The sequence below is a fragment of the Chaetura pelagica genome, unplaced genomic scaffold (genome assembly GCF_000747805.2).
Source record: "Chaetura pelagica isolate M959 unplaced genomic scaffold, ChaPel_1.0 scaffold66, whole genome shotgun sequence".
NCBI lineage: Eukaryota > Metazoa > Chordata > Aves > Apodiformes > Apodidae > Chaetura > Chaetura pelagica.
This window is the reverse complement of record NW_009953811.1, coordinates 3,473,417-3,490,918: the sequence shown is the minus strand read 5'-3', so window position 1 is coordinate 3,490,918 and position 17,502 is coordinate 3,473,417. Positions and strand designations below refer to the sequence as shown.

General features: G+C 40.7%; 1 protein-coding gene across 2 annotated transcripts in view; it reads right to left on the bottom strand.

Moving 5' to 3' along the window:
• SEPHS1 (selenophosphate synthetase 1) overlaps positions 1-15,197 on the bottom strand; it is a 21,094-nt gene extending 5,897 nt beyond the window's left edge. Inside the window, exons 1-7 of one of the 2 annotated variants that reach the window (XM_010001263.1) lie at positions 14,940-15,197; positions 11,762-11,865; positions 6,989-7,096; positions 5,966-6,120; positions 5,068-5,158; positions 1,701-1,800; positions 20-232 (exon numbers count right to left, since the gene is read on the bottom strand). In XM_010001263.1, coding sequence (XP_009999565.1) covers positions 20-232; positions 1,701-1,800; positions 5,068-5,158; positions 5,966-6,120; positions 6,989-7,096; positions 11,762-11,865; positions 14,940-15,132 — 964 coding nt within the window. In that variant the 5' untranslated portion in view covers positions 15,133-15,197. The remainder of the gene's footprint in view (positions 1-19; positions 233-1,700; positions 1,801-5,067; positions 5,159-5,965; positions 6,121-6,988; positions 7,097-11,761; positions 11,866-14,939) is intronic. The other variant, XM_010001264.1, reaches the window with a different exon arrangement.
• Between the last annotated feature and the right edge of the window lie 2,305 nt (positions 15,198-17,502).

The following is a 17,502-nucleotide window of genomic DNA, read 5'->3' as shown; positions in this document are numbered from 1 at the left end:
TGGCACAACTGTCACGTACCTGATGTCTCTGGACAAGTCCCGTGCATGAGGCCAAACATATTGCCACAAGCCTTACTGACAGCAGCCATCTTAGCAAGCACAGGAAGGTTATGAATAACAAAGGACACCTCATTTCGTTGCTGCTTGGCAAGGTTTTGTGCATGCCCCAGGATTCCAAATCCTGTGATGTCTGTAGCTGCATGTGCATTGAAAGTGTGCATGAGTCCTGCAGCTACAAGAGAAGGAGGGAAAAAAAAAACAAATCAGAAAAAAAAATACCAGCAAAAGCAATGCATCAGTAATCTTATGGGCAGTTTGAATGAAGTTGCATAGCTTTAAGAAAAATCATGCTTGAAAGAAATTGGAATTCACCAATACTGCATGTAATCCTTAAAAAATTCGACTTGTATTTAAGTTATTAAATCATGCTGAAAATCCAACACTAGAGTTGTATTTATGAGCATGCTCTATTAGACATGTGCTACTAATTTATGTTACCAGTCCAAGAAAGAGGGGTTTGCTCCAGATTCAAACTCCCCAAAGTTGAGAGCTAGAGAGATTCTGAGCTCAGCTTTGCTTCATTAAGAGCAAGGACCAGCATCATCCTGGGTCAGTTTTCTCACATCTCTTTCCCTGCCTCTCCATAAAATCATCACATTAGAACTTAATTTCTGGATACTTAAAGCTTAAAACCTTCAGAACAAAGCCTGCAGGTTGTGGAGGAAGGGCCCCAGCCTCCCCCGTATGCATTCATTAAATCCTTAGGCATTTGCAACTACACAGCCCTTGGTGGGAGAAGGGCACCCTGCATGCAGGACAATAGCTCCTGTTAAGAATATTAAAGTGCTGTTAAAGGTGTCTGACAAGAGTGAAGGAGAAAAACCAAACCAAGAATGCTTTGCCTTTCTTTGGTACTTCCTAATACATGAGCAGGAGCTCAGTTCTTTACTGTAAGACAATCCTGGTCATTTATTTTTCCTGGAAGACTTTGTGAAAGAATGAAAAACCAGTGGGGTGACATATCAAATAGCAAATGAAAACCAAATAAATAGATCTTCATCCCCATTCTATCAACTGAAATGTAAGGAAACACCTAATTCAATTCTCTGCTTCTCCAAAGATATTTTGAACATAGAAGGGAAATCCTGGATTAAAATTTCTAAGGTCCAAGAAGAACCTTCCCCCTATTGAAAGACAAAATAAAAAACCACCACAAAACCAGGGGAAAAAACCCCAAAACCAGAAAACATGTGCTATGTATTCCACACTTTGGGAAGCTCATAACATAATTAAAAAAAATAAAATTTCAATAGAAGTGGACAAAAAAAGAAGATATTTTCCTTTATTCTTCTATTTCAAACTTTTTTAACCTTATTACAGTCAGGCCCTCATGAGTTCTCTAGGCACAGAAGGAACAAATCCAATATACTTCCCTTTAAAAACATCCTGTAACTCATTGGGATGTTACTTGCAGAACTCACATGAGTCATAATCATCTCCAGCAGCATTTGTGGTTTTGCTGTATAATTAAAAAAGGGCGTGCAATTCTAATTTGCTTGCTTCACAAACACTGAACAGCAGAAAGATGGGATAAAGTGTCTGTGTCACACCTCCCCATGGCAGTGAAATTAAATTAAGCATGGAATTGGAAAGACCCACAACCTCCCCTTTGCCCTCCCAATAAACACATCTTTTCTTACCTGTTCTGTTCAGTCGTGCCATGTTCATCATTGCTTCCTGGTATGCTAGTTCTACATCTTCTTGTGTTACCACTAGTTTGATCTTATTCCACTTCTCTGGCTAATGGATGAAACAAAGGTGATAATTTTAGATTTTCAGTTATATATTACAGAGCACACCCATACCACTTAAAAAAAGTCCTTAATTCAGAATGTACTTAAACTTTTTCTTTTTTAAAACTCAGTTAAAGAAGGGCAAAAGGTTCAACAGTCAGGTGTGTGCCTTGCTCTGCTGTACCCCTGAAGTTCATTTAAAAATCTATTAGGTCCTAAGCATCTCAAATGCTGTTTTCAGCAGCAGAGTGGAAGGGAATAACCTACCCTAGGGCAAAAAACTCCTTCGAGACAACTTCCCGGCTTGAAACCCGCAGCCAAATTAAAAGAACTGTGTTGCTGGATATTGTGATTTGTAATCTCTGGCTTTATAAGAGAAAATTCTTGATGTTACATCTGGACACTTTGACAAAAAAGGCAACTGATATCCACAGCTCCAGGTCTGAGGAATGTAAGCTGAGGCAGGATGTCACCAGTCCAATGAGGTCAGATTAAGACAGTTGCATAAGCTTTCTTTACAGTTTAATATCAGCACCTCCTTCCACTCATTCTCCAGTGTCCCGTGTGGACTCAGGACTCCATCACATGCTAAGCAATGCTGCTCATCCCCAAAGGGTTTCAGAACAATTTAGGAAATGGTACCTTTATAAAGGGCAATTGTTTCATTCAAAGATGAAGTAATTCCAGATCCAGAATGAAACAAAGCAACCATTTAGCTGTTAAGAGCAACACTACAAACTGGTTTGATTTTCTTTTTTAATGGAAATAAAATCACAGAGAATTAAAAGTAAACAAAAATAGGGTTTTTGATCCCACCATGCCTACCCAGCCATCCCACAGAATAAATGCATAGAACTAACTTCTTACTTAACCAAAGGTGCAAAAAACTACAAAGAATTGGTATATGATCCTGCACTGGGGAAGCATCTTGTCAAGGAGGCTCTTATCCTTCACAAGTGAGTACTAACTTTGAGTGTAAGAGAAAACACAGCAATGGCAAGAGGGGGAAAGAGACTGGTCAGGCACAACAAATCATTTGTTCAAGAGCAAGGGAGTATGGCAGCAAGATCAGAGCTTCTGAAATCAGGTCAAACTGAGTCTGACCAATTAAGTAAGAGAGAGAGAGAAAGTGAAAAACAAATAAAGAAATGAGGCTACCGAAGAGGGGAAAGAGCAGTGATTATTCTTACTGCAGTATGACTGGAAAACCTGAGCAGTCCTTCTGCCTTAGTTTTCAAAAACAGTTCTGAGGCTGATAATGGGATGGAAACCAGTCAGATGATGGGTATGGAAATCATAAATGAGGTGGAAGCAGAACTCAAGGCCGAGGTTCTAAGAGCCACAGACACAGGTAGGATACAAATATAGCAGATACTGGGATTAGTAGAGAGGAAACAAAGGCAGAAAAGCTCACAAAAATCCCCAAACAATTTAAACAGCAAGCTTAGATTTCTAAATGAGAAGGATTTGTAGACAACAGCAAAGGCTAGAAAACCCTCTGAAGGGACACATCACAGCAACCTCTTTCATGCTTTTCAGCTGAAAGAGGAAAGGACACATAGATGCCAGTTCGCAGCTGTGGACCAGCCTAATCAATCCTCATCATCAGCCTGGCAGCCAAGGCTTCACACCCCATCCCCAGCACATCCCTGACCTCATCCCCTGGGGATCCCATGAGGGGCCCAGCTCCCTGCAGCCTCTTCCTTTTCACCCTATGACAGCTGCTGCCAGCAACACAGCTGCTGCTTGCTTGCAACAATGCTGGCAGCAACCAACCAAGGAGGAAAATTTTGCCTCCACTTGAATCTTCCTTTCACTACTCACTAAATACCTCAGCTTTTAGGTTGCTTTGGGTTTTGTTTCAAATTTGTTTTGCAGGCACATGTCTCCATACTGCAGTTTTCCTTTCTGGCCTATGCATAAACTTGCTGTATTATGTACATTCTCCCACACACTTTTCAATAAAAAAGTCAAATTCTGTACCAAAATTTGATTTGTGGGTGGATTTGAGATGGGTAATTCTAGTTTCACTTTCCCTTCTCTTTCACAAAACAAAGCTACAGAAAAGGCAGCAAAGCTACTCAGAAAATTTCCTACCACAATCAAATATATATTCTATTTACATATAATAGGAGGATTGATTTCCCTGCTGTCCTCATTTTTCAGACCACAAAGTATTTCTGGTTGACAGCCAAGGATATTAGAAGTACTTGAAATATGTGGAAATCCCTTAACTTGCAAGTCTGTTTGTCAGTACAATAATAGATACATTAAGTAGTAAGAACATGCCCAGAAAACATACTATAAAATTGGTGTCTTGTTGTTTCACTTCATTTTCATACCAAGATTATCTGAGGCCCTGATCCTTATATCTGATTGGAAAATGCAGGATTCTGCAGAGGTCAAAATTGCTAGGCCAGACCCTATGAAGAAGGAGAAAAATGTTTTTTTCTTGTTGCTCACACTTCAGACTCCAATGAAGATTTAAGCTGGTTCTCTCCCATTTTTGCTAACACAAGCTTTGTAATTAGAGCTCATCTGACAATGTAGTGGCCAACAGCCAAGGCAAAGCAGATTTCAACTCACTCCTCTGCCAATCTATTGGCTCAGTAGTCCAAAAAGTAGAAAAGATGCATCTTTTTAAAGTGTAAACTGAGCAGTTATAATTCTGAAGACATTTACTGGGAGCCAGACAATATAAGCAGATGCCAATTTTGCAGTCACTTTTCAGTTCAGTAGCTACATTTTTTGCCTGAAGTAACAGATGGAAGTAGGTCTACATACATAATACTGCTAGAAATATTCTTATTGAATGCACAGGGTAATACATGTGAAACGTAGATATATTTCCATGTACACAAGCAGAAAGCCCATGAACACAGCCAGCAATCTTGGCCTAATTACCATCAATAAGCTTTTGCCAATTACTTTGGCAGGTGGAGTAGGGCATAGCTTTTACCCAGGGTGCTAGTCTGTTGTTCTGTTAGTAAACAATTATTACAGTAATGGCTGGAAACTAAGAATTAGATGCAATTAAGATGGGCTCACTGAGCACAAAACAGTAAACTGTCCTGATTCCAAAAGAGTTTTGAAGGCAAATAGATAAGGTTGACACAGCAAGGAAGGAGGAGGAGAGAGGTGGTAGAACATTCCCAGCTGAGGTCACAGTGTACTTAGTAAGTACACTACTGAACTTGGCCATTTTGAGGGAATGAGGAAGGTCACCTTTAACTCACACCCCTCTTCCTTATTTCTTTTTTTGCAGTGTACTCACAATATCCAGCCACTGGTGGACAGCTACAGCCACTTGTGTTCCCAAGGGTTTAGTTAATACAAGCACATCTCCTGGCACTGCGTTGTCTGGCCTGAAATGAAATAATTCATATATTATAATTACATAGTGAGATTCACACATGTTATTAGAAATAAGTGCTAATAATTATGTTTTCACAAACCTGTGTATCTTGTCGCACAGTTAAAAAACTAATTGCAGAATTATTCTTTGGGATTTATTGCCATGGGATATTTTTTGGGCAAAATGCTGCAAACTTTATTTAAAGGTGTCAGTGCTTCTTTCTAGGAATAGAACAATGCTTGCAGCCATACACACATAACATCACATGTTTTCTTTCAATTTACTAGAGATGTAAAATAGGATAGGGAAAAAAAATTGACCTTTGTTATTCAAGGCATAAAATAACTATCACTAGGATCACAAACAAATTCATTATTAAAGTGTAACATACCACAGCAGGACATTAAAAATCAAGCTCCTGTTAAAGGGACAGAATGCTGTGAAAAAGCAGTTCTGTAGTTCTCTACAGACATTAAAAGGATAAGGGGAAGATGGTTTAAAATGTATGTATAAATATGACAGAAGTTTGTGTTCCAAAACAGTCTTCAATACCTACAAGGTTAGAAGCTTAACTCTCCTGTCAAAAGGAGAATAGGATTAAAAGATACTGGGGAGTGGGAAGAAGTAAATGACAACCTGTTTAAAATAGCAAATATGTACAAAAGAAAAGTGGCATCTGTTGAGTGCTAAGGACAAATGCAAGCAATACTGTTTTATTCACCAGGAGACAGATCACAAGATCACAACATACTATTAAAAGGATTTTTACTGTACCCCTTCAGACCAGTGCCTTTGATTGTTTAATGGTTTAACTTACATTATAAATTCATTAGGCTGACAGACTGTCGTGGCCACTCCTCCTAAAACAATCCAGGGATTTAACACTGTTTGGCCACCAGTGACAGATGTTCCTGCCTCTTCTGCTGCATCTTTGAAACCCTGGATAATTAGAGGCATCACTTTGTCTCTTTCCTAGAGATCAAAACAGAAGTCAGAGTTCCATACACAGCAGTGATAGTCATTTCAAGACTGGTCCAGGGCTTTACTCACTCAAGCCAAATGCTCTTACAGCAAATAGTTCATGACAGAAAAGCCAGCCCTGATAAGAGGTCAGCCTCCTGAAAATCATGTTATTCCCTACAGATGTGGTTTTACAGCTCTTTGTAAAAGACGTGAAGAGACATTCTTACACTGAAGAAAAGTTCTTCAAAAGGTCTCATAAAGTAAGGAAATCAGAGTTTGGGAAACTCAGAACAATTATCCTGCTGCTGTAATCAGGCACAGCAATAAGGCAAAGTTAAATCAAGCTGCATTTGGCTGCCACTAATCTGTAAAGTTTCAACTTCCTTCCTTCTAAGAATAAACATCCCTCTTTTGCTAGAGCAAACAAACATGCTGGTCACTTTCACACACACACAAAAATAAAGAAAAAAAGAAAAAACAAGCTATTTTTGTTTCTTCTGCTTCAGAGATAGGTTACAAAGCTGGCTTAAGCAAACCAGAAGTCTCTAAATTGATGCATGAATTGGTAATCAAACACTACCTTGGAGCAATATCGTCCTGAACAGACAGGAGCAGTGACCACATTTTGGTGAAGATGAAGGCATTAGCAGGACCAGATTACAATGCCACAGAAAACTAAACTTCTAGCAAGTGATCTTGGATCTCAGGGTCCACACTATGATCTCAAGACCTGTGCTATGAACTGAGACATTCAATAAAACCACCTCTTCTTTAAAAGGGTTTGAACTTTGAGAAGAAAATACCCTAAAAGTAAATAAATTCTAAGCATGTTGAGCTGTTTTTGTCTTCCTTCAAAGGCAAGTAGCAAAAATCTTACCCTATCTGTCATTTTATTGCTGATTCCAAGAAGCATCAACATGTTGTCGCATTCCGTGACCCCCATGGCATAAAGGTCACTTAGGACATTGGCACATGCTATCCGTCCCTGAAAAAGAAAGAAAGACCAAAAAAATAAATCTGCAGGACTGTTTGTGAATGGTCAGACAAATGCCTGCCATGGAAAAAAAACTTCCAGCACAACTTTGCCCTCTGAGACAGTTGCTTATTCCACAGGCTCCTGCATTAAGAGTCATCCAAATATGTGGGATGATCTAGTTCATGCAACGTGACTGTCCAGAAGAGCAGACCTGCTCTCTTTACAGAGAATCCCTGCTGTCTTGGTCAACATCCTCACATACTACATAGGAATCTCATTCTGAGTTTAGACTGGATGCCTAATTTCAGATGCTGAAGTTGAGCTCGACAGAATCTAGGTTGATAACAACCTCAGTTTACTTAATCTGATATGTTCCTGTGAACTTTATTGCAGCACAAAACTGCACACACTGCACACAACCATTGCATGCAACTCACAACTGCTAGGAAGCTAATCCAGAAGGTGTGCACTGCTGTATCTCTTGTGCATTGGAATACGTAGGAGACAGCAACCTTGATGAGAAAGCTCTTTGTTCCTCTGCACTAGCCTGGAAGCCACATCCACACTCCTAAGTTTTTAGGAGAGTACTCTTCTTCCCCAAGGACACAGTTGTGCCACCACCACACAGCCACACTGGGGTGTATTTTCTGTCATGATGTCAATAAGAAGCTGTCTGCAGAAGGCAGCATGTGCTGGGGATTAAGGAGCTCAGGGCTCCCAGAAGCTGGCCTAGTCACCACTTAGGAGCACACACACCTACAGAGGGGAGATGTCTGCCCCTGCCACTTACATAGTGAGGGAGATGTGCTTACTCTGTCACTTGTTCAAGTGACAATGTAAGGCTGAATTTTGCTACAGAGCATAGATTTTAATTGAATTTTGCGTGTCTGAACATCTCCACTAACAAAAATTTGTCCAAGAGACTGAGTCTTCTGTTCAAGATTACTCTACAAAGTCTTGAAGCTTCCAGGACTGAGAAGGGACCACTTGGGTCACATGAGCTTACCTACTCTAATTTTGCTAAATTACTGGATCCCAGTCAGGGCTTGTGGTAATGTGGACCCAGCACACAAGACACTGAGTTTACTGATGAAGACGTGGCACTTTCTGATAAAGGATGTGCCCTAAGGGATAGCAACACAATTGTAAAATACAGGATAAATTCTTTTGTGTTACTCTAGAAGACTCCTCACATTTTATTAAAATTGGGTTTACAGCTGCAGAACTGTAACCAGCATCTGGCTTTTATTTTAAATATATGCTTTTCATGAAGTTCACAGACAATACCACCATGATAAAAACAAATACATGCTTATATTCAACTGAATTTGGACTACAGAAAGATGTTTTACCTAGAAGACAAACTGTGGATGGGAAAGTCACCTAAACATATTTCTACCACCTAATCACAAATCCAGGAGTTTTGTAAAAAATTAATACTTTCAAGCAGTTACCTCACATGACATGAAATACACCTCCAAATGACAATTAAATATAATCCAGTTTTTCATAAAATCAAGAGCTTCCAGTGGCAACAGGGGAATCCCTTATCTTTGGAACTGGAATATGTCTTAATCATTTAAATCTTAAACTATTAAGAGTAAGTTGCTTACTGCACAGTTTGATGGATATTGGCTGTTAAATTTCTAGATGTTTAAGAACACTAAGGCCTGCCATTTTCCTCTTCTGGAAGGAGACTATCAAACCATTTTCCACTATCTTCATTATTTACCAAGCAAACTGCAGGTTTATGCTCTCTTAAGAATGACAGATAAGTTTTTAAAACCACACTAACAAAAGCTCTCTATTCTAGTAGTCAGAGGTCAGTCTAACACCTCTTTTGCCAACTGGCAAAACCACTACGGTAAGAAATTCAGGGAGTGGAAGTCCCAAGCCTGAAGGAGCAGAGGAACTACACACAGTTTGTGAACACTGATAAACAATACAGGATTCACAAACAGAGGTCAGCATAGCTGGGTCCCATGTGCTACCTGCCTGCTTGCTAAATGCAGCATTACAAACTATTTATAAAGGCAAGGCATAGAGTATCAGACTTCTGTTCCCAGTCTTAAGTGAAGGTTCTTCTTAAAAGGGTACGAAAAAAGGTCTCTGGAATGCAGCAGGAAGGAACTCCACTCTCAAATCAGCCAGTCTCAAGCTCCTGTACTAAAAAACGTGCCTTCATAGTGCCACAACAGAGCCCAGCACCAGTCTTACTTATTACCAGTAACTTGATTATTATTATGAAACATGTTTTCAATTGTTTGTAACTTTTTCAATATCAAACAATTTAAGTTGATAAAAATTTTACAGGTGTCCATTATAGGGACACTTTGGACAACATGGATTGAGTGTTTTCAAGAACAAAGCCAACGAGGAGGGGAAAGGAGGGAAAAAAAGGAAGAGGTTTTCTGTATGTAACTGCAGAACTTTATTCTAAAATAGGCAGTGACAGAGTGGGAGAAAGCTATTTTCTGAAGCAGAAATCTGAAGTTCAGCTGAGTCCACATGCAGTTCTGCCTTCCTCAGCTGTTTCCTAATTTCTTCTGTGACAGCACCCAGCTTAGAGTCCATTTGCACTTTTGGCTTTCCCTTCTTGCTTCCTATCCCCAACTAGGAAGAGAGACACTGTGCACAGAGAAACAGAGAGACTCTTAATCAGGGAATACCCATCCAAAACCAGGCTAAAATTGACTAGGCAAGGAGATAGAACAGAAAAGCAAGAAACAAATCATAGACTGCATGTAACTGATCATGAGAACAGAGACTGGTAATGACAGGCACGGGTCATGGCAAGTCTAGACTGAAAACGGGAAAAAACAGCTGGAAAAACAGGGCAGCAGCAGTCTGTCCTGAAGACAGGAGTCCAGAGCACTCTCCTTTATACAGCCTAGACACAAAATTCCTAAGTCTTACTGTTCCTCTTCTCTTAACAAGCATCCATAAACCCTGTGGTAAACTGTATTTGACTGCCCTCCAACTGACGTTGGTCGACACAAGAAAATGGCAGTCTATGTCATCCCAGGTACTCTAATCCCCAAGAGAGGGAGAGTTGAGTAGAGGGCCAGAGGACCAGGATCCACTCTGCTGGATCATAACTGGAGGTACCAGCAAGAAGGCTTGTGACAGAATCCCTGTTCTCAGTTACCTTTCAAGAAGAGATACACATCTGTAAACAGATTAGAAGTGCTGAGCCACTACATTAAAACGAATGTTGACAAGAATAAAATGTGAAGGACTCGAGAGTCAGAAAACTCCAGAGTCACAGCTACTGGTGGATCACAGAATAGACTGTAACTATGATGCTACCACTAATGATGGACAAAGGCTACACTTACATTCCACTCCTACCACACTAGTCTAAACCTCATCAGGGCACAGGTTCATCTATCCACGCCTGCAGCATCTCAATCCCTTTGCACCTCCAAACAAAACAACCCTCTTGTTTCACCACAGCCTTCTCACACTGTCCCTCATAAGTCTCTGTTACACAGTGAGAAATGTTTCTCAGCTGATGAACTTGAACACAGCTCTCCAACTACATATATATGTATTTATTTTCTTTTCTCTGGTTCCTGATGTGTTTCCACATGATATTGAAGCAAGGCACTTGATTCAAAATTTCTCAGGACAGCTCAACAAGTTTGTACTCCAGAGGCCAGCCCAGCACCTTGGCTGCTCAGTTTACAGAAAGAGAGCTCTTCTGGAACAGAAATCAAAGGAGCTAGGCTTGCATACATGGACAACACCTGGTCATCAAGCAAGATAAAAAAAATTAGCTGGTCCCAACCTCAAACTGCATGTCCAAAACCTACCTGACAGGTCTCACAGAGCAAAAAATAAATCAACAGCAGCAAATCAAGCATGCAATCATATAAACAGCAGTAAAAGCATGCCATAAAGCAAAGGAGGCACATTCAAATCACAGGAAACATCAATTCTGTAATTTCTTTAATTTAATGAAACCTCCTGTAGAATTTCTTAAAGCTTTGCTAAGTTATTTTTTAAAGTTAGTTTCCCCATGACCTTCTGTTCAAGTCATTCCTGATCACTGCCACACATAACACCACAGAGGAACCTGAGATGGACTTAATGAAATAAACAGAAGGAACTGAAGTCAAAGTGCACACAACTTCCAACCAGTCATTTCAACATAATCATCTGCAAGTGGAGGTAGAAGGATGGGAAACTGGTGCGCACAAAGCAATCTGAAGTTGCCAGGTGCTATTGCCAACTACTGTCACTTAGGCATTTCCACTTCTAACACGTTACCTGTTTTTTTCCAGAACCTCAAAAAAAGGCCAATTACAATGCAGTTCTGCTCTGAAGTGGAGTTTCCCTCTGCTGCTTCACATACATCTTTTTTCCACCCCATTTGGGTTTTTCAAGCCAAATCCCACAGACTAAGAAATGGAGGGAAATTTGAATTAGAAGTGGCAGCTCTCCCAACTTTCACCTACAAAAAGCAGCACTGCAGCATTCCTGGCCAACATGGAAAAGATTACAAGATGAGACTATGACCTTCCCTCTTCTCACGTATTTAAGAAAGACTCTGAATGCATTTAATCAATTAGCACTGCACATCTACAAGAAATGGTCAGAACTGCCATCAGGTTGGTGAGAAGAACAAATCAAATCAGCAATACAACTAACAATTTAGTTTAGCCAACTTACCATCATATAAGGATCATCCACAATAGGATAAATATAATCTGTCGTCTGGACCAACGACAAACCTCCATGTCTTAATGGAATAACACAAGTGTCCATCCCAATTCCTGCCAAGACAGAAATTCATCAGTGAGGTGAGTGACTCTGCCTTTAATTTTATGTTGCTCTTAACAAGAGAACTTCTAAAACATGTCTGTGAAATACAACTCACAATACTGCCTAAACAGACACAGCAAATTCCTTCCTTAGAGAAATCACGTAGCACAAATAAGAGGAAAACCAAGCAAAGAGTGAGAACTGACTGGAACAGAAGTGTCCATGGCTGAAAGCAGAACTAAACTACCACATTGTATGGTCTGTTGCAGCATAATAATAGAACATTGCTTTTAAGAACATCTGTGCTTGTATGCAGGCACATTTAATGAGGAATTATGTGAATTGATACTGTCAACAGCAAAAAGTTTTAAAAAGACACAGCCTCCCCTAAAGGGCATTTCCTCACTTCTAGAGGACCAAAAATAATGCCTCAAGTCACAGCCTAGACCCTTGATGAAAGGTGATTCACCCATGATGATGTGCTAGACAGGGAAACTCCTTTGAGAAAACCACAGCAGCAAGCGCAGCCTTTTCCCCAACAGCGGGTATGTCAAACAGAGTAAGTTCTATTAAACCTCCAGGCATTTGATGCAATGCAAGAACCCACAAAAACATGGCAGGTGACAAAACACAACATGGGAGCTAAGCCTTGCTCCCTGTCGATACCCCCGTGCCAATGGCAGGGAGCTTGCCCCCTTCCTGAGCTGGTAACAAGCTGCCTAGAATTACCCTGCATACCTCAGAGGGCAAGAGCCTCCAACCAACCAGTTTTCAGGGAGCAGATGTCACACAGTAACTTTTCCCCATGTATTAATGAAACACAATACCTAGTGAGAGCTACAAGTCAGCATTTGGTAGTGCCCTGCAGAGGGATGAAGTGACCTGCTGGTATCTGAGGTCCTGCTGAGGACACACAGCAGCAGGTCTACCAGGCAGCAGGTATATAGGTGGAGAGGATCTCGCCTCTCCTGCCTATGGAGACAGATCTTGCCACAAAAGAGTTGGGATACTCAGAAGCTTGTGAGCACTAGTTTAGGATTGCTCATCCTCCACAGAACCTACCAAGCCACTCTGCATGACATCCAGTGTCTCCAGGGAAATGCATATTGGCAGCTACAGAAAGGTGTGGGTTGTGTAGAGGAGCTCTTTTGCCCTCAGTTAACCTTTCATGCCATAAGCCTGCCAGACTTATTTCCCTTGTGTGGTTTTCCACAACTTCAGCAGAAGTGCTGCTTGACAGGCCAAGCAGCCATGACAGTCCTTCTGAGGCTACATTTTCGTTCCACCACCAAACAACTCACTAAATGAGGAAATCTGTTCAGAGAGGTGACTGAAAACAGCAATTTCAAGGTGTGTAACAGCTCTGAGAAATAATATTAAACTAATAGTTTCTTACAGCTATATCAACAGCAAAATTTAAGATTGTTCTTGGTAACTGCACTTGCAGAACTAAACAGGAGCGGGTTTGATCCTGCTATTGGCAATTTCCTTCTTGACTGTATCTCAAAAGCATGGTGCACATGCACAGCCTGTAAAAGTTACCTATTCCCTCTTAAGCACAAGGTATGAGAGGCAAATAACACCAAACTTCTCTGCAGACACATTTGTTAAAAGCATACTCCCCACAAAAGCATCTATTTAAGAGATCTGAACTCTCCACCTTATATTTACTAACAGATTTCCTGTTACCTAGTATCACACCTACATACTGATGACACTAGTCTACTTTTTACCTCTTCATATAGCTAGAGAAGAAAAAGCTATTAGTAGTTCCATTACTCTTTAGAGTGTGAAAGTTTACAAGAGAGAAAAAACCAAACAGCTAGATAATTAAATCTAAACCAAGCTATTACTGATTTTAGACGTTTGCCAAATTGAAACACTGTTGAGAACAACTTATTTAATTTAGAAAAAATGCCATGTAAATAGCAATTTGGGGATAAAAGAAGCTGGAAGTGTCCTTTATTTGGGAATATTAAATTATAGTGCCACCCCAGCTCCACACACAATTGCTGCTTAGATATTTCATACAAAGATCACCATTGTTTAAGCAAGAACATGGGCTCCTTACTAATCTCTCTCTGAATTCAGTTTCTACCAGAATAATGGATTACAACCTGTTAGCCTCCTAGCAGACAATTAGCAATGTTTAAAAATATTAAATAAGGCTGTTGGACACTAAATTGACATATAAATTACTTTAGAATAAATGCTACATTGTTATTCCTAAATTGAGGAAAAGAATTAAGTCTGCACCACAAAGTAGAGATGGAATATGCAGGGCTGACTAAATAGACAAACAGAATTAAAGGTGTCATTAAACACATTATCTGCATTAAGTTATCTGTATGAGTATTAGGCAGAGTAGCTGGTATCAAAATCCCTGTGTTTGCCCTGTTCACCATGTAGGTGGTTTGTGCAGGTTGTTCTCCCTTACTGCTTGCATCATTGTGCAAATACCAAAGAGAAAGTGAAGCTGGCAAGTACAGAGGTCCTGTAAAGATAGCCCTTCCCAGGCAGCTTCTACAGGTGAGCAAATAAGTTACAGTGGAGAACAATGAAAGGACTGAAAGGAAAAATGACAACTGAAATCATCTGCTCCCAGCCTCCACTGAAGCAATAAAGTTTTCCCTTGTTCACTATCTCTGACCCGGGAGAGGAATTTCACCTCTGAGTCATCTAGTTGCATAAAATTCATTGCATCAATTGCATGAATTTTCAAAGTCAATGTATTAATATTAAAGTCCAGAAAATAACAGATAGGGCTTCAGTTTGCAAAGTATCTTCTGAGGAAAGGGAGGAGGAGACTAAAGCCTAAGCATATGCCTATCACAATAGCCATTTCTGACTGCTTTTTTCTTTGTAGTTGAGTGCACTGCAGGATGTTAAATAATTAAAATAATATTCTTGTATCCCAGATGCCAACAAATGACAACACATTCATTCTTCAGATTTCTAGATGCTGTGCATGCATTATACAACACACAATTTTCAAACTGATGTCACAAACCACAACTGAGATCGCATCACTAAGCAGACCAAGCAGAGGGACCACACGCGTCTAGAGGAGCAGTTAACTACTTACCCAGCCTGGGCATAACTGCCCCCAGGAACTGTTCATCTTCCTGAAAATGGTTCTCTTGTAGAGATTCGAGCAGTTTCTGTAAGACATCCTGTGGCACTTTGCAGCCTGTGCCTTTCAGTTCAGTGAATCGGGTCAGGCGGAAGCTCTTGTCCAGTTCATAACTTTCTGGGTTAAACGACTCCCGAACAGACATGGTTTTTCTCACACAGACCGCTGTCCTTCCCCACCCCAGAGCAACAGTATCAGTTTCTTTGTTGATCAGTCTAATTAAAAAAATACAAAAATTTGGAACATTAGAAATTCCCGAGACCTACAAGACAACAGATCTGCTGAGCAGAGGAAGTTAAAAAGATAGATAGAAGCTCTCAACATCGTTCACTTGCTAAGACAGGCGGGCACATCTCACACAACTCATTTCTCCAAGACTACAAAAGAATGACTCCTCTTCCTACTGCCCAACATTTAAAACTCTAACTATGCCAGGCAAATCAGAGAACGGATTTCTTTTCCAGACATGCTGCACAAGTTTTTCATTAAGAAAAAGAACGTAACACACTTACGAACCTCATTTAACGCAGAGGTAATGAAATCAATAATAGTTCCCAGAACAGGGAGGCCAATTTCCAAGAGGCAACCTGGGCCCTGATCCTGCAACATGCTCAGGGGAGACATCTGTTTGTACTCAGCTCAGAGCGGGGTCGTAATTTTAGCCATTAACATATTCATCTCAAAAATGAGATGCCTTTCAAATAATGGCTCAGCTTCAGTTCTGATGCAAGAAGCTGAAACTCCATAATACACCTGCTCTCCTTTGGGGAAAGCACAATCCCCATGTTCTGTTAGTTCAGGTAACAGCAGAACAAAGAGGCTGTGTTTCAGCAGACTGATTTACCTACAAACATGCCAGTTTACCTCTTAGTGTGTTCCCAGATGTAAAAACGTTGACAAGAAAAGTTTCTTGCCTCTCCAGCCCTTTTTTAGGCAACTAACAATACTGAGAATACAAAGAATTGCCCATTAAAATGGTAATGTAAAAAGACACTGATGCAACTCATTTAATAAAATTCTTAACAATGCAAGTCTAATTTTAGAACGTTTTTCCACTCTGACTCACATACACCAGACTCCAAAACTAATAAGAGGCCTAACTGAGACACTGACTTCGAAACAGGAATGGCTGTGATAAAATGCAATTCATCTTTCTCAGAGAAGTTTTCAGGGATTACTAAAAACGACCTGTCTGCGGTGGTTTCTTAGAAAGCAAAGAACCTGCCTAACAACAAGAGGAACCCAGTTCAGCAGCATCGCTGACAAAACCTGATACCGGTGGTCACAACGTTACAAATTTAAGCTGAAAAGCAAAAAAAAAAAAGAATGCAAGTGCCTGGCATTCACCAAGTTTGACAGTGCTAAATATAAGCAAGCTGTAAATCTACAGACCACGCAACCAATTTCCCCCTATACAACATTTATATCAACGAGCACATCCATTCCATAAACCTTTAAGTCTACTCATTTACTGCATATACTTTGTATGAACTGAAGTTTTAAGCTCCCTGAGAACTTCTGATGTGGAGCCCAGCTCCCCTTCACCGTGCTTTCCCTCCTTCTCCGGGGGGCGTGGCACTTATTTAAAACAAGTCCTCCTAAGCCCCTGCTCGGGCAGTAATCCAAACTCCAGCAGCAAGAACGTGTCTTGGATGAGCAATGAATTCAGTTCGTAGCTGTTGTGTTCCAGGGCAAGATACTAAGAACTTCCAATAAAAGAAAAACCAAACCAAACCAGCAACAAAGAAAAAGATAATGTCTGGAAAACAACCTGTCAAGAGAAACGGAAAACAAAAGCTTCTGAAGGAGGGGGAATTTCCCCCCCCCCTTCATTCTTGTTTTAACACTCTAATTAATTCCAGAAATTTATAAAAAGCAGCTTGCCCCACCAGGGGAACATTTTCCCTCATCTAACTAGTAATTGCAATATGCTTAGCACCCCCTACCTACTTACACAGGAAAGGATTCTGAGGCCACAGCCTCCCAGGAACTTTTGGCAGCCTCGGGAAACTGCAAAGACACAGTAAATTACGTTCCCCGGTTCGAAAACAAGTATTGAAACAAGCAAGATGATTTTATTTCGTGGGGGAAAAAAAAAAAATATAAAAAATCCACAGCGCAGGAACACAGCAACTTTTAAAATGAAGATCCGAATAAAACTGTGTGGAACTCTGTGTTCTGCAGAGTGGCAGGGGAGGGACCTTCCCTGCAAGGCTGAGTTTGCTGTGGCTGCTGGAGGTGCAGGCAGGTCTGCAACCCGAGCGGCGGGGATCCCTCCCCAGAAAACACCTCGCAAACCCAGACGTTTCTTAACTTTAAAAAAAAAAAAAAAAAAAAAGGCATAATAAATATTAAAAACTCAAAGTTTAACCCTTGACTCGCTAAAGAGAGGAGAGCACAGGAGCAAAAAGGGGGAGAGGTGAGGAACAACCAGAGCCAGGTACGTACCCCAAGCAAAGCCCAGAGCAACTCAGAGGAGCCCGAGCCCCCGAGCCCCCCGGGGCGGGGCGTGCGG